Genomic DNA, 24,533 nt, shown 5'->3' on the forward strand with positions numbered 1-24,533 from the left:
GCTTTTGATACACACTTCAGAGAAAATATTTTTTACTTTACTACATATATGACAGCCATACTTAAAAGTCACTTTTATATTTTTGGAATTTAGATACTGGATAATTTAACATGCTTTAAAAACCTATTGTTAGAGAATAACCCAGTAGTTTCTTCGGACGCTTTACAAGAGTCACAGGCTGCTGCAGCTTGTTTCCATTTGATGTCCTGAGGCTGCCCCCTGCTGGCTGCTGGGTTCCTCTGCTGCTCTAGCTTGGTTTGTGCAGCTTGTGATTAACTAAAGTTGTCCATAAAGGAAAATCTTTAATATCCTTCAAGGGCGATTTGATGTACAACCAGCAACCAGTGCACAACAAAAATAAACCAATATATACAATGTAAATAAAACACAATATAAAAACCCTATAGACTAAGTAGCAGGGGGAAATTAGCTTTTAATAAATGAATTGATAAGTCGACCAACAGAAAATTACCCGTCAACTATTTAGATATTCTCGAAACATTTCATTCTTTTTAATTTCCTGTTGTGTTTCTAATAATTATTAATGTTGGTGACATGTCCTTGATAAATTGGGGGAGGTTTTATTCACCTCTGATTTGTCAGTCAACAGGTTTATGTAATAAAATACTGGACCAATAACCACACAACTTGGTAGAAGGAAGCTGCATGGATCAGAGCTGAACCTATACGGCTCTGTTGCACTCTACTGAGTGCCAGTCTAGTGAATGAATCATAAATCTTCTCTCAAAAAAATGTTTCCCCCTCCATAGGGTTTGTAGTGTGAAGCTAATGAGGTGTTTTATAAAGATGTGATCGGAGACGTCAGACCAAGTGAATCCACTTTATTTCAGCATGAACAGAAAAAAGAAGGGAGTTTCATTTCACCTCACAACAGTTCCTCATAGCTGTGGGGGCCATTCAGAAGAACTTGACTGGCCCCAACAGAACGCTGAGCTTAGCCCCACCTAACACCTTTGGGATGAACTACAATGGAGATTGCGAGTCAGGTCTTCTCGTCCACTGTCAGTGCCTGTCCTCACAAATGCTCCTCTGGATGAATAGGCAAAAATTCCCATAGACTCACACCAAACTCTTTTAGAAAACCTTCCCAGAAGAGAGGAAGCTGTTCTAGCTGCAAAAGGAGGTTCCAGTGCCTACGGATTTTGAATGGGATGTCATAAAAGCTTCGGTTGGTGTCCCAACACCTTTGTCTATATAATGTGTGTTGGATACCGTAAAACAAAATGCCATATTCCTTGTGTTCTTTAAAATAGCAATGATTGATAACTGACTTCACCTTTTCTAATAATTAATTAATAAAAAGTAAGTCATAATTACAGGATGTCTTCATTTTTATTTAGTATTTCCAAGTTTAAGGGTTTAACTTTGATACTCAATACAATGTTCATATAGTATTATGGTCAAAGTGAAATGTATCAGTTGTGACAAAATATTTTTATTGTTGAACACAATACAACAAAATTAAGATGAACAAAGTCCAGCCATCTTTCTTTATTCCTATGAAAACATGAAGTGAATTTCTATACAAACCAAACACTAAGGTTACTATAATAGCTCAGTTGTTTGGTCAAACTGTTGACATTTGGCTGCTAAAATAAAGCAATAATCAAAGGAAAGTAAACTCGACCCTTTTTTAAAACAAAACAAAAAAAAGCCAACAGAAAGATTAAACAATAAGGATAAATAAGACAACTGCAGATTTAACTCTTCATTTGTTGAACGCAACTTCAGGAATATTGCCATCCGCCTGGAAAGAGAGAAAGCATTTTAGAGCATTGCTATAATGATCACATATGGAAATTAAATGAATGACTGCAAAACATATTACCTTTAACTGAGTGAAGACCTGTGCCGCTCTGTTGAAATCCCACTCGTTGTCTTGCAGACACCTGTGACACAGAACAAGTGTTAAGATATTTTGAGTTATTGAAATAAATGATGTCATGTCTACAAACACAACGTGGGAAAAAAAGCCTTACTTTTGGGACCATTCAAGGTTCATGCCAGACTTCTGTGAGAAGGCTGTGAGCATCTCCTGCTGCGGTGCGGTGAGGGTGGGGACAGGGCTCGAAGATGGAGTTGGGGCGGGAGCTACAAAGGCGCGGCGGATCTCCTCTGTTGTGGCCATTCGAATAAAAAGCTGGTCGTTCACGATGCACAAACTACGACACAAAAAAAAAGATGGAGAATTAAGTTTGAACGCTTCAGGTGTTTCAGGAGGTTGTGGGCTTACTACACGGAAAAGTGTTTGTGGTCGTCTTTATTTGCTAATAAAAGGTTTTGAGATACTAAGATACTTGCGGTTACTATTTTAAATAAAAAAACTTTTACTTTTTGAGAAGGCTAGAAATAGAATTTAGGACCAAATGTGGAAAAATCTAGTAAATCTCAAGCGTATGCAAGTTAGATTGTCTTTTTTAATTATCATTCATGACGTTTAATGTGCAAAAGACAAGGACATTATTTTCTTGGTGACCCACAACTGCTACTATGTTTGTACTTGGAAACAGGCGTTTTCCACAGGGAAAACAAGATGGACAACAGGAAGATGAAAGGAACCACTGGGAGCTCACTTAACTTACCCAGAACCCCCTGCTGGAACTGTGATGAAAACTCGAGAGAAGGCCATGGTGGAGTCTCGGGATTTACCGTCAACAGCAACTATAAAACAGGCAAGACATAAATTAGAAATACAAATAAGCATTGTTTAACCTTTACAGTGGGTGGTAACCAAATTTAAAATCAATATGAGCAAACAACTCACCTTCTTTGAAGACACCACTTACAGTGAATGACAGCAGAGTGTTCTGTAAACATTTTTAAGGAGTTAATGGAAATGATTCACAGTGATACAAAGTGTTCAGAGAAAGGTGCACCCCAAACTGAGGAACATCAACTCACTGTGTAGGTGTTTACATCGACGTTAAAGGAGGCGATGTCGTGCTGAGTTTTGGGCAACTCGTTGATGAAAGCAACCACGTTCAGTCGTGTGTGCTTCAGTAGTCGAAACCTCATTGCTAAAGTAGGAGAGATCCAGAGAGGGAAAAATTCACAAAAAAATTCAGTGTCAACTATTCAGATACCATGATGGTTGCTATGTAGTTACTAGGTTACAGCCAATGTAGAACCAACCACAAAACCCACCCATGTGTTTAACCTATATAAGAATGTTTCATTGATATTATTCTTATGCAGGTTATTGTGATGATAGTAATTCACTGAATCCCGTACTGCTTATTTGTTCTTTTTGTTTGTAGCAGAACAATGGCAGCACGGCCATTTCCCCATCAGTAAAAGATTGTGAAAGGTAAACTCACTTGTATCTTTGATCCTTTTCAGGTTTCGAGTGTCTTTGTGATATTCTCCCAGACTGCTCCTAAATGCCAGGAGAGAGACAGAATCAATGAGAATACAGCTCAGACTACATCCACACTGATGTTTTTATTTTAAAACAGGGATTTAGAACTAAAACCGTCCAGATCAACAGTCTAGCTCTGTAGCACACTGTCTATTTGCATAAGGTTGGTTAGGTGGCAGAAGATGCTATGAACAAATCAGCAAAAGTAAAAAGTAAGTCCCTCCTTTTTCTTGCTTGGACTCACCTCTGTTAGTCCAGTAGTTACTATTAAGACCAAATCAAGACGTGAATGTGGATGACTGCATCATCTTTTAACTCCATTATCGGTCCGTCCTGACTAAGACACAACCACTGAGTTTTCAAACCAAAAAAAGGGCAGGAAGCTTTTCCAAAAGTCTCCACTGTAGGTACTAAATATTGTGTGGATGCCAGTAAAATTGTTGCGAAATGGATATCTTTATAAAACTAAACCGTACAGGTGTGGATGTGGTGTCAGATATGGAGGAGTGGGCTCAGAGATAACAGCAGCCCATGATGGCTGGAGCTCCACAAAAATCTTAAAGTAATTAGTTCATCACATTCCTTCGACCAATGTTGCACATATGTAGAAGCTTCTTTGAGGATGTTCTTACCTGGAGGGGTTCTGGGTGGAGTAAGGTGTTGTCATGGATAACGATGCTCCATCATGATAAGCATCAAGAAGTGGCTGTCGGTCCCCAGAGTCGTATATACTGTAGTACCTGCAACACAATCAAATGCAAATCTTTTCTTCGGTTCCTGAGATCCTAAATTGCTTAAATACCTTTTTATAGAATTTAAATTTGAAAGCAGTACTAATAAACAAGCCACTACTTGGGGTCACATAACCAGAGCATTGACCCTGGAAAACAGCCAGTGATTAACAGACTATTTATATAGACACTCACTGTTGTAAAAAGCGAAGGATGAGAACCTTGATTTCATCAGATCCAAAACAGCTGCCCTGGATTATCAAATAGAGAAGAAAATGTTGTCAGGTCATTAACAAAATAATCTTGAGACTTGAGTTTCACATTGAGGACAGTGCATCTTAAACTTACATATGTACAAAAAGACAAGAATAAAATGTTTCAATATTAATAAATATGAAATCACATAAGGTAAAACAAGTAACCTTGCACGCTGGGATAGTGGTGGGTGTTTCCACATCAAATCCAATGGGTGGGGGGAGATCGTTACCATCCTAAAAAAAAGAGAAAAGAAACACACAAGAGAAATTAGCAATTCTTTATAGATGTCACTGACTTGAGATGCTGATACTACTCATTAACAGCTTAAATTTGTAAAACTGCCTAAATGGCAAACGACAATACTGCAGTGTAACAAATATGAATCAAATGTACAATAAGCTCATAGATATGTAAAGAAGTGCAGTCAAACTATAAAATGACGCAAAAGCTATTAAATATATATTGTTGTATTAATAAGAGGGTGCCAGAATACCCAGAGTTTCTTACTACGTCCTTACTCTGTGTGGTTCAATTGCAACCAATTTCAAATGAATTGAAAGAACAGGGGCTAATGATAAATGATGAGGCAAGATAAACGTGTGGACTCACCAGTTTGAGAAGCCGGGGAAACCTCTGCCGCACAGCACTGGTAGGGGAACAAAAATCAAGGGCAGGAAAGTTATCATTACATAACACCACATTCCCACACAGTTGTAATGTGTTTGTTGTCCAAAACTATGATGCCACAGACAGTCAAACACGCAGACCCCCTTAAGGTTTTTTATGCGGCTCAGTTGTTGTCATTTAAAGCTGTCGGGTTTGCAAGAAAATTTTGGAGAATACAGTCATGTACAGATACACGAAAATTGTGTAAAAACATCCAGTGTCTCAAAGAATTTATTCTTGAATCAACAACAAATGATGTCTTGTACACACTGTCACCCTCCCTTCAGTTTCATGCTGTATTCTTTGGCTGATCTCCCACCCCAAATTGTACTTACCAGCAAGTACTCACCCTCTTCCCCAATATGGATCTCTACACAGATATGACATGGGGAAGCAACATAAGCACACTTTCTAGGAGCACACGCATGCAAACATACAGAGGCCCACGACTGCACTGGAAACCAGCAAACATGTCCATGTTTAATAGTAAAATACTGGGAGAGAGGTGGCCAGGAGTCTTGTGTCAACTCCATGCCAAACTCTGGCCCAGATGTGGGGGAGCAGATGAATCTACATCACGAAAAAACCTCACAGGGCCTGGGTAAAAAGAATATATAAAGTAAAATGCACACAGACACTAACACCAGTGGTCTAACATTCAGAAGAGGTGAAAATCGCTAATTATCATGTTAGTGATTTTTCCGGTGTGCCCATGATTATCAGCAAAGAAAGGCAACCCTGAGAACAGAGGTCAACAAAAAGGATAGGTGGCCTCAACGTGAGCTGGACCCAGCAGTCCTACCACTCATCCTAGAGTCTTCCTCTACTGCACAAGCAGAACAGTAATAACTGTCTCATAGTCACCATCTCTTCTGAACAGATGGGTCTTGATGCACCAATAGTAGACAGAGTATATTCCTCCTTAATTTAGACCCAATCCTCTGGTTACAGAAGGACTGGGATATTATTAAACATGTATGATCTCTCTGCTGAATATTTGAGCGTAATGTACTTGTCACAGCCATCAGTGTATTTTCACTTATGTTGACTTATTTCAGGTCAAAAGTGAACTTTGGAGTTCAGAAATCATTCCCTCAGAAGTTAGGAAAGGGTATTTGTCCAACTTTTCACTTCCTTCACTGAAAAGAGGCGGCCTGTTTCAGGCAAGATAGAACCAAGATAGTGGAAGAGACAAACTGCCTTTTCTCTTTGGCTCATCATTGGTCATAAATAATGACACATATCCTCTTTGCTTCAGCCCAACGGCTTCTCCTGTGGAGTCCAGTCTTCTCAGTTTCTTCCCTTCACATTTTTAGTGAGCCAGAGCTCATGGGGACTGAGGCTGAGTAATCGTGACTGTGCCTGCCTTAGGTTGTCCCAGGTTTTTGAGGGGGGATCTTACCCGTCATGGGCTATCCAGCCTTCCATACTCGCCTGTTTTAGGGGTCCCAGTGGGCAAAGATGCTACCAGGGGATGGTAATCATTGGCAGTGGTTTTTCTTGTTTCATCCAAACATTTGTAAAGACACCTGTGGATTGCCCTCTCTTCAATAAACAGAACTACGCTGTGAGACAATAATGCTTAAGAGATTGTGTTGTATTCATACTTTAAAAGCAGGAGATCATGTAGGAGGACTTTCATGCTGACGGTCTCCTTTAATGTGTCTTATCAAGGATCTTTGATTGCAGTTGAGTGGTGGCAAATTTGATCGCAGTTACTGGAAAACTAACCAGGATATCAACAGAGGAGTGCTGGGTACAGAATCACTGAGCACCATAAAAGAGACCAAAGCATGATAGGATTTTCCTCATCAAAGGTGAATAACTGCAGGAAGTGTGGAGAGTTTAAGCAATATGAAAGGAAAACAATGTTGAAGTGCATCTTGGTTTGATGATCCTCAGGAACTCGAAATTATAGAAATCTTTGTTAAAGAATGTTGAAAGAAGGAAAGATTAATTATTAAGTAGGAAGAAATATATATAAACAAATTACTGTTTGAAGTAATTGCAGGTTCATTTAGTTATTTCTACTCCCCCATTCTTGTGCAATATTATGGATTGTGCAATAATAATATGCAATCTACCCACTTTATACTCCTACTTTGGTGAAATGTGTATGATATGCATTTTATCTTTTTTATACATTCGAGTACATTCTTATGCACCTCATGGAGTGGCACTAAACATTTCGTTTTTATCACTATAAAATGACAATAGAGGCTTTCCATTCTACAAAACAAAAACACGATATACACAAATACATGGAGTAAAGAGTGAATGTCAGCTGGCTCCTTGAAATCCTCTTTGACTGTTGAGGAAACAGTTTCGTTATCACACAGGCATCTTGCTGCTTGATCCGCTTGAGTGTTTATGAGACATGTTTAGACCTGCTCAACAACATAACATAACATGACACACAGTCAGGACATCAGGGTTAAAGTGACTGAAACGATCCGGAGTCATGATCTGACATCATCGATTTATAACCATTTCAGAATATCGGACTAGATGGTGAATATCCCAAGTGATTATCAGTTTGTGTGTTGATTTGAGCGGACACACACACTCTTGCGGACAGAAAAAACTTCTTCCAGCAGATCGTGTTGATCTATTGACATATTTTTATGTTTAAATGCAGCTTCAAACTCTGGAGCAGATCAAACAAATGGCAAGTAAACTTGTACTGATCAGGTCTTTAGATTATGTGTCGCTGTGTGATTGAGTGGGGGTGGGGCCCTGGGTCCTGTGTTTGTAAACTCCAAACTCGCTCCCTGTGTCAAACAAACTGGTCTCAGTAGTAGTAGATAAGTCATGTCACGTTCAAACACAACACTGACCCGCGCAGAGTAATACTGATTAGATTGCCGCTGATTTTATATATCTTATATCAATATTGATTTATATTGTGATATATGCGAATATAAGAAACTATCGTGTTATGATTTCTTTCCATATCGCCCAGCCCTATTTGCAGCACAATACTGGTTACTCTTACTACAGTGGAAAGATGCGTGGACACCCTTAGTTGCAACCAAGCAGTCACACCACTGTGTCCCGACCATAGCAACTTTACCCCTCATCCCCCAAACTCGCTGACTGACCTGATGTATGAGGCCTGGTCCTTGAAGTACAGACACAGAGGGTTCCTGTTCAGCCACAGCTCCACCAGCTTCAGGCCTTTAACCTTGTCCAGCTCCCGATCAGACTTGAGCTAAACCCCACAGAAACAGAACAACATGGTGTGAGGAGGAATTTTAAATTTGTGCGGTTATTAGTCGAGATTAACAGAGCAGCCCATTTTACCTCGTTGTGGGAAAGGTTCAGAGTCTTCAGATTAGGCACCTTGGAAACCAATTCAGAGAGTTCATCCAGTTTGTGGATACGGTTGTTGCTCAGGTTCAACGAAGTCAGCTGGCAACAGTCAGATAAGATGCACATACATTCAGTTTGACCAATTATTTAGCATAAACAGTGAAAAAACATTTGTCACTTATTTTTCACAAAGATATGAGATATGTATTAATCTTACCTCTGGAATGTTTTCTTCAATAATAGTAATGACAGCTTCCATGTGCGTCTTCCGATTCAAGGTGACTTCCACTTTGTTGGACACCAGGTCTGTTACATACAAAAAAACAATCCACAATTCAAATTCCTAAAATAAAAACCTTGAATTAGAAAAAAATTCACCATAATTTCAAGTCCCAGAGAAGTAATAAAAGCAAGCACAGACTGTTTGTCCCACCGTCTACCTAGATCACAGAAAGGCTAGATGCCAAAGAAAGAGATGAGATTCTAATTACCTGGGTCTGTTCGGATGTTGTTCAAGTCAAGTGCTTGCTGGGAGCCATCAAAACGTTTTGCCATACATTGCTGTGAAAGATAACATAACAGCAGACGTGAGAAGTCAGATACGCCCAGATTTTTTTTTTTCAAATTTAGGGGCGCCGGCCAAAAGGAAGTAAATGTGGATCCTTAAACGTTTGGCAACCACGGGACCCGAAGCTGCTCTTTAATTGGTTGTCGTCCACGGGACGAAGCTTTTTGCGCCCCGGACAATTCCACTTTTATTTACAGCGAATAGGTAATGTTAACGTTAGTTGATCTAATGTGATTGGTCGACCCTCGACTGAGTAAATGTCGCAGGTTCATCCACCGAGTTATTCCTGCTGCGAGCTGACCGGTTAAGATATGGAGACTCCAAGTGTAACTTCGGCAGATCCTGTAATTTTTTTACAAAACTCACCCCAACAAGAAGGAAAATTAATAAAATTTAAAAAAAAAGAGGATAAAGGAGCTTGGTCCGGACCGACCTGAATTACAGTTTCAGCAGCCAGCGATGAGGACAATTGTACACCTGGGTTTATGCTGTTCTTATATGAGAAACAGAGTTGGCTAACTGGATGTGGTGTAAGTAATGTACTTTAGTGATTCCCCTGTTTGCTGTTTCAAAGTGTCGGCACGGAGGTACTGTGGAACAACGACGGCAACAGCCCCATTCACATGTTCAGATCTCTCAGACAGGGCATGAGTTCCTCTAGCTCACCTTCAGGTGCTCCAAGTGTTCAGGCTTCAGGTCAGCAAGGAGGAAGGATGGTGGAGCGCTGGAGTTTACATGTACCTCAACCTTCAGAGAACAAATATAATGTGCGAGAGGTTGTAAATAAAGATACACTGTAGACATTGAGTTTTAGATGAAATGTGATAAGATAAATACAAAAGAAAAGAAGTAGGGATGACTAAGATACCAATTCAATGTACCAATAAACTACAAGCTGCACGTAATAGTGTAAGATGTTACTAGCATCTGATGATACATGCCATAATCATTAAGGACAATGGATATTTTTCAATGGAAGTAAAAGATTTCCATTATTACTCCAACATACCTTATAACCATCTGTGTCTAAGATCTTGTGAGAACATTTGCGTAAAGCGATAGAAGTAGAGGGATCATCCACATAGAAATGGGCTCTGTCGTGGTCGACATGGTACTGGATGATTCAGGGAGAGAGAAAAACAATCAAGATCAATCTACATATAAAGACATTGTGCAAAAAACCACTCCTTCCACAACATCCGCAGTTTAGTGTGTTGTCAAAGTAAAATAATTTCTCTTATAGGGACTCACAGCACCCTTTACCAATTTAGCTTTGTGATTAGTAAACATGTACATAGAGTAGAAACAAGTTAACCTCACCTGCACAGCTGTGAAGGGAATTGAACAGATGTCCTGAAGAGCGGTCATTAACCATTTCTTGTCATATTTTCTTCCGTGTGGTATCTGTCAAAGAGACAAGGAAAATATGATGTTCTTCAACACATGTCAAGGTAATCTGTCTTTTGGCATTTGTATATTAACAATACTCACTGTTACTTTAGACCAGCCTGACTGGTTTCTTCCTCCACCACCGCTTCCTCCACCTCGGCCTCCTCCTCTGAAGCCGCCACCTCCACCTCTACCACCACCTCCACCACCACCACCTCCTCTCCCTTGTTGCCTGTCTCTGTCAAATCGTCCTTCTCCTTTTCGACCAGATTTCCCATATGGGACGCTAAAGAGGTCAAAACAAGGACAAATTAAAAAAACTCTCCTTCATCCAATGTCTGCCTGCTCTTGCTATGCGCAGAATTTTTTTTTAAAACAACCCAGAATTCACTGAAGCAGTTTCCTTTGGGGTTTCTAGAGTAATCTTTGTTGTATTGTTGTGATTCTTTCTCCCCTACAATCCCACAAAAATGATGTTTAATTTTTGATGAAAAAGTTCAACCACAAAACAGGAACTTAGCCCATCGGGCAAACTTACTATCTGTGTTGGGAGCCGTTGTCCTGAGAGCCTTCACCCATGGTTACATCTCCATCAATGTCATCAAGCCTAGACCGTGGTCCTGGACCTGCAAAGCCAGCTTGATGGCCTCCCCGCGGGCGGTCTCTGCGAGATCTGTCATACGACCGCCCCTTGTGAGAGCCTCGGCCTTTGCGGTTACGAAATGTTGGTCCGGCTCTATCATCGTGCTCTTAGAAAAGGAACAGAATTCAAAAGTTAAATAAGATACTTAAAGATCATAAACAAAACAGAAAGATCAAACATTGTTATGCAATTATATCAACTAATACATCAGGGAAGTACAACTAAAGTTATAAATTTACTTCAACACATAACCTAGAGAAAATATAAGGTCCTACTCATGTATAATATCACATTTTTGACCGTATAAAAAAGTGATATACATACATGTTACATTTTATTCATGTATGATACATTGTTATTTATTTTTTATCATAATAATGATAAATAAACTATACTCAAGGGAATAATTATGATACAGGACAGACCAACTCCTTTTAACCGCTGAAATACCTGCAATAGATGTAGTCTGTGTTTACACTATAATCCATAGTCTGGTACTTTCATAACAATGGGGAAAAAAACTGTTGAAATAATAAAGTATGCTTATGTCGGTAAATTGCCGTGATTAGAACCTCGGGTAGCTTCGTAATTGTCTGGTTTTCCTCCTTCGACCTCGATATCAGCGCTCCTAAACTCTCTCCTCCTGGTAAAGTCTCCATGTTCTGAAAACAATGGTACAAGGTGCGGAACGTGTAAGACTCATGCGGTAGTGAAAATGGTTTCTTACCGTTGTAGTAATGTCCGCCATCCGCCATGGTTCTCGATTATTGTTCGCCACAGCCCCACCAATAAAACCGTGTTCTCTATTTCATACAACACAGAGGCTGAGACTGTGGAAGCGACTCCCGACGCCTCGAGTGGAGCGGGGGAGAGGACAAATAAGACGGCGCCCTGATGGCGGAGTCTCTTCAATGTTAGCTGTTAGCCGTTAGCGCCCAATGCGTCACGATGGGAGGAGGAAGTAGTTCTTAAGCCTTCAACTTCCGGGGTCATGGAAATGGTGCGGGAAATTGAAATTGTATTATTAAAAAATTAAAGCGATGTAAAAAAAAAAAAATGAATAAATTTCCAATGTGAAGCTTAACATACACGTAAGACGGGATGCATTATATTTATTTATGATACGTTGATATTTATGTTTTCAAAATAATGATAAATATACTCAAACGGAGACCAGCGCTCGTTACAGTCGCTCTTCATGGAGCTACACAAACAAATAAGTCAAGTCATAAACAACAAAAACACATTAGGTCGTTTTTATTGTGATGAGCCTGCAGGAAGATTCAACTGAACAAATGTAATAACACTGACAGAGCCATTTTTGAATATAGTTTGACATTTTAATATTAATATATTTTTGAATTATTTCCAAATAACTTTAAATATAGTTTAATATTAATATTTGAATCTGGACTTCACGTCGAGTCATATAAATAAAAACACATTAGGACGTATCTGGTGGAAAATGCATAATGAATTGAAGGAATTATCGAAAAACTATCACAAGATTCTTTTTTGGCTTGAATGTTTACTATTTAAAAAAATATGTATCCATTACTTGATCATTTATTCAACATGTACTGTAAAGCTACCCTTAAGATACTTCCAAAGTAGTTACATCAACAAAACTGCTTTACAAGCAGCTCTTTGCTGCCCTGTTTTCTTGTTAAAAATATATTCTCCCAAACTTTTAATTTAAAATTAATTTAAAATGGGAAAACTCGCATTGGTTTGCTTTTGGAAACACTGATTTCCAGGTTTTCCAAAGTTAAACAAGAGTAACCTGAGGATAAATTCACAGGTGTGTTGACCTGGTGTCAGTTTAATTCATGTCATTAGTATAACTACCTCTTTAAAACAATGAACACAATAACAGTGGGGACAGTATTGTTGTTGCAAAGTCAGGGGTTTTCAGAAGATTTTACAATCAGGGTTGAACAATAAATTAAATAAAACAATATCATACAACAGATTTCTGACACCGAAACAACATTTTGAAAAATGTTTATAATACATCTGATGCATCTATTGCACATAATCAGTGGTACATAAGATCTGCATCACAGTGATGCAGGCACATTTTAAGTTTTGTATATTTTAAATACGTGGGATTTAAGATCTATTGTCCCCATCAGACGTCTCCCTGACCTCTCTGCCTGAGACAGGTACCAAGGATGTATCAAACATGGATGTAACTAGAGCAGACTCACCGCTATTCACAGCACGTGTCACCACCAGGTTGGGGTAAATCTTTTTATGAAACAGAGACTTCATCCTCCAGGAAAACTTGTCAAACTCGCTCAGCCTTCAGGGAATCCACCCGGAGTTTACGGTGTCGCATAGAAAAAACACGGAAACAGATTATAAATGTAAGTTTGAACTTTTTGTTGCTTCGCCTCAGTCCGGTGCGCTGTTAATTAGAGTTAGCTAACTTTAGCTAACTCTAGCTAACAGTTAGCTAACTGTTAGCTACCATCAACACTGCGGAGCATCCTTCAGGACTCAGACACACTCCGACAATATCCACCGATTATACCGCGTTATTTCGATTTCCGTAGTAATCCGTGACTGTGTTGTGATGAAATGTGGCGCACCCGTCTACTGTCCCGGGGGGTGTCAGTTTGCCTGTCAAGCGTCACTTTGCTCCAGTGCGCCAAGAAAAAAACATGGCAACGCCCAGTGGACGGTGGGCGGGGCTACTTGGAACCTCGAGGCAGTGCACCTCATGGCTGCACCTGTACTACTTTAGAAACCACACCCAGAACACATCAACAATCCGCGAGGGTCCTAGTCAGGACTTCAAACTATTTTAAAGAGACGTTAATTCAACTTAATGGTCGCTTGTAGTACCTGGTGCAGCTGATTTGGGTTTCAGTATGCGGTTTTGAGGAACTTGTACTTTACATGAGTGTTGTTATTCCGCCACATATTATTTGTGATGCTTTGTTTTAAAGTAACTTTTCCAATACTTAATTTTTCTGATTATTTCTTCCTGCAAAGAAGTTTGGTACAAATTACAATTCATTTGTTTAAGTAATAATCAAGGCTTTTCATTGTCTTTTTCACTATTTCACCAGTATAACACTTTCCAAATCATACAGAATGTGAATAATTAAAATCCTCAATAATGATATTGCAAAACATGTTTTATCAATATATAATCATCTTCTAACCCTTTGATACGCAACATGGGTCAAAAGTGACCCTGGCTCAGTTTTTATTTTCTATATCTTTTCAGTGAATAATTTTCATCATTTGCTATTTCATGTATTCTCCAATTAATTTGTTTTATATTTTCACAAATCCTTATTTAAATTTTTCTTTGTTACTTTTTGAGTCAAAGTCACGGTGTATCACTACCCTTCTAATGCAAAACATGGGTAAACAATTACAATCTTTTCCTGTGTTATTTCATGCATGGCTGGGTGTTTCTTTTCTATATTTTTTAAAAGAAATATATTTGATCATTAAATATCTTATTTTTGATGAACAGAAACCATTAATTATCCTTTTTCCTTTCTGACTTTATAAACAAAGGTACATTTTATATTTCTACATCACTTTTTCACACATGGTTAAAAAATGACCCATACAGTGTGTGTTCACTACGGAACACCTACCCTTCATTTCACACAGCTGCTTTTGCACATCTGATGGATTTAAGGCCTATTTTACAATCTATAACTAGTGAGAAAGAGAAATATGTACAATACTAACTAGCTGTTAGCTAGCTAGCTTCTTTTCTGGCTAGCTAACAATAGATAGATCAGCAAAATAAAACACGAAATAGAAGAATATATACTCAATAGACTTATTGATATGTTTGATATGAAAATATGCTTTTGATTTTCTCTATCCAGAGTATTAGTATTGCTCGTCGCTATCATTTCAGTCTTACATTTGACATGGTACTAAAGATGTTGTATGAACAAAAGGATGAGTAAAATGAGGAGGCAATTCTTGGTATATAATCTCTGATGCTGAGGACCTAGAGTCCTCCCTTTCGGTGAAGGAAATGAAGTTCAGTGGGGTAACAGCACAAGCATTGTCCATCTGCTGGTGCATTTTAGTGTCTCATAAGGGTAGTCTCAACCACATTCCTCAGTCTGCTTCATTGTAATGCTCTCCTCCTCTCTGCCGCCCTCCTCCTTGTGAAAGGAGGCCGCACTGATGGCCTGGCTCAAAGACGTGATGAGGGAGGTCAGGCCAATGAGGTAGCCATCCTCCCTGCTCCCCTCGACCCACGGGATGTTGTGTCGGAGCTTGATTGTGTCCTGCACTGGGGTCGTCTTCCCAAAGTCTATCATCCACACGCTGGCCATGCTGCTAGGGTCATGGACAAAGAGGAGCGAGCTGCCGATCACCTGATCAGGTCAAAAATATTAAAAAGCAGTAGATTCATTATGAAACAAAGTAAACAGAAAGTAAACTGGATCAGCCAAGAGATGTCCTGGTGAATTTCTTATCTTTATTTGCTTTAGCTTATATTTCATTTCCACATTTGACACTTCAGCTAGAATCGAATAAAAAAAAAAGTCTCTCGACCAACCTCATGGGTTCTGAAAAATCTTGAATTCCTCAATGCATCACTCAGGGCCAGTAGTCTGGAGTGGTAGGCTTTCTGAGGGCAGAGATAGAGAGACAGGGGAGACTGAAACTTAAGATGTTTGACTGAAACACAAAGTGTTTTCACAGGTTAAATATCAAAAGTTAAAACAGCAGATAGATAGTAGCTTGAATTCTGAAGATAAAGGAGGTTATTTAAGATTTGCATCTTTCTCCGGTTTGGCTGTATTTTGAAAATGGATTTGATTTTGAATTTAATTGCTAGTTTAGAAATTATTAATTATATGGTTTCTATATGATGTATCATTTCTTTGGTTGCTATTGCAGTGCTTTTGTGTGCATTCAAATACATTAAATTGGAGCACATCCCCCAGTATGATTAAGGACAGTTTTTAAAGTTGAGAGCAGTGCAATGTAACTGGTACTCTGGGGATCGACAGAACTGACCAGGACGTCCAGCTGCTTTCTGGTGAAGTACAGCAATGCCTCTGTGACCTGAGCTAAAGTCTTAATTTGTCTGAAGTCCCGTTGGACGCTGCCGTCCTCCATCTGACTCACAAAGACAAAAACACAACAGCACAGACAGGGTCTGATAAATAGATCATTTTGGGTAGTATGAGTTGAACAGTTATTTTACCGGCCCCTCACACCTACCATGATGCCCTCTATTCTGAAACCTAGTGTGGATGTAGAACTGGTTGTATCCCTCCACTGAAGGTAGCGCCACTTGGTCACACCTCTCTGTCTGTGTTCCTCTTCTGACAGGGTGGACGGATCTATTTTCACCATCCTCTGGTACATGTCACTCCGCAGGTCTTTGGTCTTAGCTTTGGTCAACTCCTCCTCCTGGTATGTCCTAACAAGGGAACTCCCATATTGTACATTGTGTTGAAAAATATACTGCTACATAGAAAAACCAGCATGTCCAGTATTAATCTATCCAGCCACACCAGAGGCATGTCAGATCTATAAATACAGCAACCAATACAGTTACATATAAATACAAAATACAGATGATAATCAGGGAAACATTTGCTTTGTATGGAAATGAAAAGTTATACTACCAAATCCATATTACTTAATAAATTGGGGATGTAATGTTGATTAAAAATTAGGATATGATGCCAACGTTTTAGTTTTCAGACTAAAATTGAAGAAGACAGAAATTCATAATCTGCTTAATGTCTTTAAAGTACTCAAATCCATCTGACATACAAATGAATATGACTGAAAACTGCAGAAAAGCTACTTTATTTAGTTTTATTTTTGATCTAGAACGTATACCACTCTCCACAATCCGATCCGAACTCATCCCCTCTAGAGGAAGAACTCAAACTCTACCTTACTCCCATCTTGCAGTCCATGATCACAGGTTTCCTCAGGCCGCTCAGCAGGTCCTCCAGCCGGATGTAGCAGCGCTCCCCCCTGGTGACCGTTCCGTGAAACTCAGGGACAAAGGGTCTCAGTGGGTCCCTCATCAGGCGTTCGAGACACTTCGCCTCCTCTTCATTGTGCAGTTTCAGCACCTCCCCCTCGCTACTCAGCTGGAAGTTACCTGGTGACACAGGCAACAAGGCACAACAGTTAAAATGATTAGGGTTCAATATCAAATATTAAACAAGAGGCCAAATGAGAATATACGATCTGATTTCAGGACCACTCTTTCAGTTTTAGAAGGCTTGAAGGCTTAAAAACCAAAATCTTAATCTCTAAAATAATCTGTATATCCCATACAGGTTATGTGTTTCTCATTACCACCTGAGAGGAGCAATTGTGTATTTTTGTCTGTGGCTTATTTGTGTAGTTTTCCTGTTGTAATGTCAGTGAATGATTAGGTTTGCTTACAGTCACACAGTCGACATTTATCTTTTAGTCTTTTTGTAACATTTTCTTAGGGAATTTCATGAAAGGGATCGATACCTCATGTGTAAATGTTCCACTTAAAAAAATGGGGGGAATTGTTTATATTCCCCTATATTGGAACAATAAAGGGTGCAGTGACACATGGAGATGGATCAAGTGAGACTCAGAAATCCTAAACCTGATGAAACCTGATTCAAAACCTAAATAAATAAACCAAAAACCTGAACTGGTTGAAATAAAAAAGATATCTGACTATGGAGATGAAAGTAGTACTATTTTTATATGGGCCAATGTAGGCCATTAATAGTTATCAGTTCTGTAGAGAAACAAATGTAGTTCTTCATGGAAAGTTTCAGAAACAAATAGGTGATTTGCAGACTTGATTGAAGAAGTGCAGTATCTGAGTTCTTGTAAGTTTCTGTTTTGGATGATCTGTTGCACACACACCTTGATGTCCAGCCAGCTGGGCCCAGGAGCTCTGCCGCCTCAGCGACCAGTGCATCATGGTCAGGTAGGTTTTCCAGGAATGACACTGAGGCACAAGAGCAGAGCAGGTTATGTTGTTTTCACGCTGCACAGATGCTGAGACAGTACAGTAGTATGTGAAGTCTCACCCATTATGAATATTGTATGCAGCCTGTTTATCAGGTACAGGGAGTGGAGCCTATGAAGCTTAAGAATAAAGACAAAGATATTCACCATCCCAATTCAACTGAACCTGAATGTCCGCATGCCTTTAAGTGGAAACACCTCATCCTGTAAGCACTGCTGAATCAGGGCCCTGATCCAAAAAAACGTGAGAACCAACACAAGGCTGCATATTCATCTCTAATTTCATCTTGTGGAACGCCTGTTCTTTATTTGTACGTTTCTTCAGACAAAAGTGTCCACCAATTAAGTTTCCCTCTTCGAGAGAAACCTGATAAAACATCACAAAGACCCTTCACTTTTTGATATTATATCTGAGATTGACCGAAGTTTGTTTTAGCCCATTATATAATATTAACCCATTATAGGTCTTAGTGTACAAAACAAACTGAGCTGTTTGTATGTAGATAAAAAGAAAACTACTGCTTAACACAGACATGGCATTAAAACCCAAACTGCAAAAACATGGTAACATTTCCTCTGTTATCCTCCTCTATCTGCAGCAGCAGCATGAGACGGACATGCAAACACCATTCAAATCTGACACTGTCAAAGTCCTCATTCAATCCCATGCAAATCCCCAGGACCACAGGCGCAAAGAACGGTTGAGAAATATAATTTTAAACCTTCCATGGAAAAACCGACCAACCAGTGCTTATAGTATAGTAAATATAGACTTTTTCTACTACATCTATCTGTTATTACTTCCGCCATTCTCACCTTCCTGGATGTTTTCTTTTTGCTATCATCCTCTCCTTCACTGAAGACGTCGTCGCTCTCCACTGAGGAGAGGTTGATGGAGCAGGAGGAGGTGGTGGACGAGGAGTTTAACAGCTTGGAGAGGATCGGATGTGGGGAGGACCATTGATGTGACGTGGAGCCTTCTCTTGTTCCCGGCAGCTCCTCAGCCTCTTCCTTAAGGTCTTCCCCACTCCCCTTGTTCTCTCCATCTTCGACTAAAACGGAAAGTCTCTTCCTCTCTTCATCCCTCTTTTCTTTTTCAAAAGTGGAGTTTCTACCTTTTCTGTGTGTCCAATATCTCTTTGTGCCCCCTACCCTTTCCTCATCATCACAGACTCTTTCTCCACCGTTCTCTTCCACTCTTCTTTTCCCACCCGACCTTCCTCTGTCCCATCTGTCTCTATCGTCCTCATAGCTCCCTCCTGACCTCTCCTTCACTTTTGCCTTCCATTTTTCCCTCATCTCCTCCCTTGCACATCTTGGATTCACTTCAACGTCATCTTTTCTTTCTGTGCTTTGAAAACCCTCCATCCAGTCTTCATCCTTCATCATCTCATCATGGTTGAGATGTTGCTGGTGATGGATGCTTGTTTCTGAATCAAGCTCACTGTCCCGGTCTCCGAGTCCACCGATGCACTGACTGTAAGGGGGGAAGCTCTTTGTCCACAGGAGACTGGGTCTTGATCTCTCTCCGACTCTCGTGCAGTTGGATGCTCCTTCTCCCAATGATGGGAGTTGGTGCATGTCGTCAGAAAAGTCATCACCCATTGTGTGTTTAATTTCTCTTTCCATCGTCATTCCCTCCATGCGGTTATCCTCTGTGTCCCTCTTTGTATCCATGGAGGAGGCTGATGGTGAATCTCCACCTGAGTCCAGCATGTCTATGTGAACTTACCTGTTTCTTCCAGGTGTAAGTATTCAGTGACTGAAAGCTCTCTGCCTGTGTCGGTGAGTTGAATCTCTCTCTCGTGCTCTTTCTGCTTGTTCCATATTTTGCATGCAGTGACGTTACTACGTTTCCAAAGCCTCAGCTGCTGGAAGTTTGCCAACTGTGTCCCGCGTCAACAGGACATCCAGGAATGACATCCGCCTGTGTCAGATAGCGGGTGTCCTCACACTGAATGAGTGTGTACTTTTTGAGTTTACTGTATTGGGTTGTGTTTTCTGACAACACAAACAACTAAACAAATAGTCTTGAGGTTTTTGAAAGGGTTTATTGCAGCAGGTAAACAGAGTACATTCTAGACAGGACAAGACACAAGCATTTTGACATAAAATGCAATCAATTGAAATTATTTTTGTAGATTAAAAAGGATTCATAGTTTGCCCAATATGTTTTAATAAGAATTTGAAATTTTTTCTCTGAAAATTATATTGACAACATTTGAAAGTAAAGGTCGTTCCTCAGGATTCCTGTCAGAATTGGATTTACTCTTTCGGAGTAATTTTCCACCACATATCGCTATTAAATCTCGATCATTGCATCTTGCTCTTTTTGTTCCCTCTCTCTTCTTCTCTAATGTCCTCGGGCTGCCTCTAATTCATTTATTTTCTCCTGACAACGTGTATTTATGTTCTGCTGCTCTGTGCTGTCGCCACAGTGCAATCGGGCCTCTTCCAGCTCTGATTTGTGGGGGTTACCTGGAGGGGTTCCAGCAGCTCTGCCGTACCTGTCAAAGAATTTGTTTCTGCAGTCAAACATGCTCAATTTGTCAGTGCCAAGTGAATGATGCTAATAGCTCAAAATAACATAAAATATCTGTGTGCCTTTGCCAGTGTGTCTGAGTTATTTCATTGTACCGGCAGTAACATCTTTTTCATCCTCTTGCTGGTTGTTGTTCATGTTCTTTTCCCTCTCTGACTCAGGTCCATCTGTTCTGAGCTGTAAACAACAAGGAGAACACGCACTCAGAGGCCGTCCAGTCCGAGCCACAACACCAGAGAGGATTCAATTCACACTCTGCTTAAGCACAAACTCATGAAGTGCAGCTAAAGAGAGGGAGCTGTGTGTGGTAAGTTCACTGATGTCTGCTGTGCTTGTCCTCCCGGCTGCTCCACTTTCCACTCCTCTCTCACCAGTATCCTCAGGTAGCTGAGGATGAAGAGGACGCTGAGGAAGATGAAGTTACTGGACACGCCCACCAGGGCCGATGTGACAGGGAAGTAGAACAACAAGTATCTGATGAAAGGACACAGAGAAAAGCAAAGAAATATGTAATTAAGGTAAGAAACAATATTGCTAAGACTCATTCTCTATATGTACTAGAACTACGGTGATGGCAAATAATAAATATTCATTCAAAACAGTGCAGTTTCAGTTTATTCCCATTTTCATTTCCAGATTTATATGAGATCACTTTGACCTTTGACCACTAAAATCTAGTCAAGTAATCTTTGAGTCCAAGCAACAAATCTGAAGAGATTGTCTATCATGTTCAACTATCAGCTCTATGATACAGATTCATGTTCAAGTTTGTAAGTGACTCTCACCTGATTCCGTTGAAATGAGCATGAACGTAGAGCTCAGATGAGTAGATCTGCACCCTGGTGGACAGGATCTCAACGACGGCTGTGACGGAGGGGGCATACTGAACATGAACACACAATTTACAGGTTAGACTTTGTGCAAAATACTTTTATCGATTGTTCAAGCAGACTTAACACACGCACACACTCTCACAAAGGATTGCGCGCTACTCACGGGGTCATCTGTGTAGTCGGAGAAGAGCTCCACCTCCAGCATTTGTTTCTGCTCAGTGGCTCCGATCAGGAAGGCAGGGAGGAACAGCAGCGTTCTCAACGTCTTCAGCAGCTCTGAGCGGTATCGCAGCATGCTCTGACCACAACACAACCACACAGTCACCCTGACAACACACTACCAGAAAGTACTTTATACAATCCTCAAACCCTCTGATGGGGGGTACCCCAACTAACAAAGATGTTTTCAGTGGTGCCTTGATGAACATTCAGGAAGATTGATGTTGACACTTTTTATCGTCTGTATGACCCGATGACTGGGTTGTGTGTTCAGCTGATCTCAGTGAAACAAGATCAACACCTCTCAGATAGTGTCTAAAGGTTTCTAGGGCAGCTCAGTGGTACAGCGGTTAGCACTTTCGCCTCACAGCAAGAAGGTGATTGGTTTGATACCCTGGTTGTGCTCTCTGTGTAGAGTTTGCATGTTCTCCTCGTACCATCCACAGTGCGAAGACATTCAGACTGGGGTTAGGTTAATTGGGCACTCTAAATTGACTGTAGGCGAGGATAAACTATGAGTGTTTGTCTCTATATGTTGCCTCGCGCCCAAAGTCAGATTGATAAGAGGTATAGATAATGGACGGTTAAGGTACTGCCTGTGAAGAAGCGGATCTCTGCAGGCTCTGCCAAGGTTGTGTGATTAGGAGGCTATTGTGCGTCAGGGCTATACTCACGAAGCGAGTGCTGGAGGCGGACAGCGGTTGTCTTGCCTGAGAAACACACAGCAAAAGCAAACATGCACCAGTGAATCATTGGAGTTTGTAGGAACTCTAATAATAAAGCAGTTGGTTGCAAGTTCACATGATGGGAGCTGAGCAAATCTCAGTGCAACTCACAGTGCGAGCAGAGGAGGCGACCTGGACTCCCTCCTGAGAGAAACAGGTCGTCCTGATCATGAACATCCCCAGCTCCTGATTGGTTAGAGACTCAGGCATCTCCAGGGTCAACGAGATCTGATAGGCCTGGCCAAACGACAGCACCTGCAATAAGATTTTGAAAAGAGGACACCCTTCAACTAGTAGTACAGACTTGAAACACAGACGGTAAGATGCACACACATACATACGCTCATACATACAGGTTTCTTGTTCTTCGTCAGAGAGATATTGGCCACTGGATAAGTGCACAAAAAAGAGCTGGGAGATTCACAGTCTGACCTGCACACAAAAGGTGAATGACTGAGTAACAGTAAGACATGAGCCATAACATAAAACACACTGTATTTATAGTGTGGCCCTCAGCACTTCACATACAGACCTGTAGTAATAGTTAACAGGTGAGGAAAAAGACGCCACGGGCATGTACGAGTAGTAGAAGCTCCCGTATAAGAAGGCAGCGAGGGTCAGGATCAGCGCGATGACAAAGAACAGAACAAAGCTCCGTATGACTCTCTGCTGGACAGTTGACAATATCATGGCGACAGCATCCCGCAGCCTCTGGAGAGCCCGACCAATGAGGACTGTCGGTTCTAATGTACGCGAGCGACTTTCTTGATCCATGAAGATCTGGAAATGCAACGGAAAAAATTAAACTGAAAAAATGATTCATCAAGAATAGCTGCAGAGCAAGGCATACAAATATACCCACAAAGGTCAATGAACCATGTCACAGGCATGTTTTACAAGGGGATTGTACAGATTCATTAAAAGAAGAATGCTTGCATCACTGAGAATGAAATGTGTTATTTGATTTGATCATCTTTTACTGAAAAAAGAGACATGGTAATTGTACACGGTCACAGCAACTCAGTGATGATGCTGATATTTTCATGTCCTGAGGTTGAAAGACAGGTCGCTACATTCATTAAACTGATGAGTGTAAAACCACCGAGTCCAATCTCAGTCACAAGCAGAGGCCTCGCACATCATATGACTCAGAACTGTGTCAATGGTCGACTGCAACTTTCACTTTATTACATGTAATTGGAAACCATCAAGCTGTTTGTAGCTTTGGTATAAATTGTACAAGATGCTGGAGGAGGAAACCCTTCACTAAGCATCACATGTAAACGTAAGACGGAGATGATTCTTTTCTTGTTTCAGGTAATTCAAGTTTTAATCATATCTGCTTATTAAACACAAATAATCATAATAAAGTTGAAGATGTAAAGGCAAACAATACGAAACAATCATTTTAAACAAATTGTTTTGTTGAATTAGAAAACATTAGGGCAGAAGAATAAACATAAAATGTTATGGATGTGAGAAGAAAAAACTGAAATTATAAAATTAACCAATAAGATCAGAGCCTGGATAACAAAACATTTTTTTTACTTTAACTATAGTTTTTATAGAGTCCAATATGAATTCAGACCTCAACTCCTCGGTAAACACACTTTATTTCTCTATAATGAGTTTTAAACTAGGATAAGGAGCATGTCAGAGAGATCTCAAGGGATTTGGGATTTCAGAATAGCAAGGCCTTTTGCTGAGGGAGTCCAAGTTGAGAACAGGCCTGAAGATCAACGAGAAAATATTAAAATAAGCCAATAAGGAGAAAATGGGAATAATGTGAGCTCTAATATTGGCTTTGGTGAGAAGCAAATATACATCATAATGAAAATCTTGTTTATCGCCAAACATACAAGGAATTTGCTTTGGTGTTTGGTGCAGAAAAACCTTGCTAGAAAAATGAAGAAGCAAGTAAAGTGAGAGGCGAGCACTGTAGCTCTGGGAGAAAAGTAAAGATGGGAACCTGTCTAAAACACAAGAATATTAATCAAAGAAGCTATATTAAATATATAAAAATGAAAGTATAAAAGTAAAATAATATGTACTATAAAAAATATGACTGTATGTGCAATATATCCAGATTTATGTTTTGGCGAGAATATAGTGAACTGAAGCATTTTAGTTCAACATCCAGATCAGACATGCATGCAACAGTCATCTGCCTTTAGTATGCAAAAGATCCTCACCTCTGGTTCAGTTGCCACCAAACTGTGAGGAAAGACTTCTCCTTGTGTTGATCCACAGCATAACACTGCCTCCATGAAGTGGTGTGAACAGAGAA

At 40.1% G+C, this 24,533-nt stretch overlaps 3 protein-coding genes across 4 annotated transcripts; all 3 read right to left on the reverse strand.

The window, feature by feature from the left end:
• Window positions 1-1,334: 1,334 nt before the first annotated feature.
• nxf1a (nuclear RNA export factor 1a) lies at window positions 1,335-13,537 on the reverse strand. 2 transcript variants are annotated; one of them, XM_053429292.1, is made up of 23 exons: window positions 13,420-13,537; window positions 13,157-13,251; window positions 11,519-11,608; window positions 10,842-11,052; window positions 10,406-10,589; window positions 10,235-10,318; window positions 9,924-10,028; window positions 9,581-9,661; window positions 8,838-8,907; window positions 8,564-8,652; window positions 8,338-8,445; window positions 8,136-8,245; window positions 4,978-5,014; window positions 4,533-4,601; window positions 4,306-4,361; window positions 4,012-4,119; window positions 3,339-3,397; window positions 2,923-3,038; window positions 2,786-2,828; window positions 2,604-2,682; window positions 2,001-2,183; window positions 1,850-1,910; window positions 1,335-1,768 (listed from the first exon to the last, which is right to left on the reverse strand). In XM_053429292.1, exons 2-23 carry the CDS (start codon window positions 13,218-13,220, stop codon window positions 1,730-1,732), a joined length of 2,046 nt encoding a protein of 681 aa, XP_053285267.1. In that variant the 5' UTR covers window positions 13,221-13,251; window positions 13,420-13,537; the 3' UTR covers window positions 1,335-1,729. The 2 variants fall into 2 exon arrangements, with proteins under 2 accessions (XP_053285267.1, XP_053285268.1); XM_053429293.1 differs by lacking the exons at window positions 11,519-11,608; window positions 13,157-13,251; window positions 13,420-13,537 and adding an exon at window positions 11,674-11,900.
• Window positions 13,538-13,680: 143 nt separating this feature from the next.
• si:ch73-22a13.3 (inositol-trisphosphate 3-kinase A) lies at window positions 13,681-19,770 on the reverse strand. Its single transcript, XM_053429294.1, has 7 exons — window positions 18,744-19,770; window positions 17,823-17,907; window positions 16,854-17,067; window positions 16,167-16,368; window positions 15,960-16,061; window positions 15,496-15,567; window positions 13,681-15,310 (listed from the first exon to the last, which is right to left on the reverse strand). Exons 1-7 carry the CDS (start codon window positions 19,641-19,643, stop codon window positions 15,035-15,037), a joined length of 1,851 nt encoding a protein of 616 aa, XP_053285269.1. The 5' UTR covers window positions 19,644-19,770; the 3' UTR covers window positions 13,681-15,034.
• Window positions 19,771-20,070: 300 nt separating this feature from the next.
• Window positions 20,071-24,533, reverse strand: LOC128445732 (seipin). Its single transcript, XM_053428542.1, has 10 exons — window positions 24,439-24,533; window positions 22,779-23,026; window positions 22,600-22,678; window positions 22,358-22,501; window positions 22,196-22,231; window positions 21,466-21,600; window positions 21,255-21,352; window positions 20,787-20,943; window positions 20,565-20,646; window positions 20,071-20,434 (listed from the first exon to the last, which is right to left on the reverse strand). The coding sequence occupies exons 1-10, from the start codon at window positions 24,511-24,513 to the stop codon at window positions 20,334-20,336; spliced, it is 1,155 nt and encodes a 384-aa protein (XP_053284517.1). The 5' UTR covers window positions 24,514-24,533; the 3' UTR covers window positions 20,071-20,333.

Source organism: Pleuronectes platessa, chromosome 8 (genome assembly GCF_947347685.1).
Source record: "Pleuronectes platessa chromosome 8, fPlePla1.1, whole genome shotgun sequence".
Classification (NCBI taxonomy): domain Eukaryota; kingdom Metazoa; phylum Chordata; class Actinopteri; order Pleuronectiformes; family Pleuronectidae; genus Pleuronectes; species Pleuronectes platessa.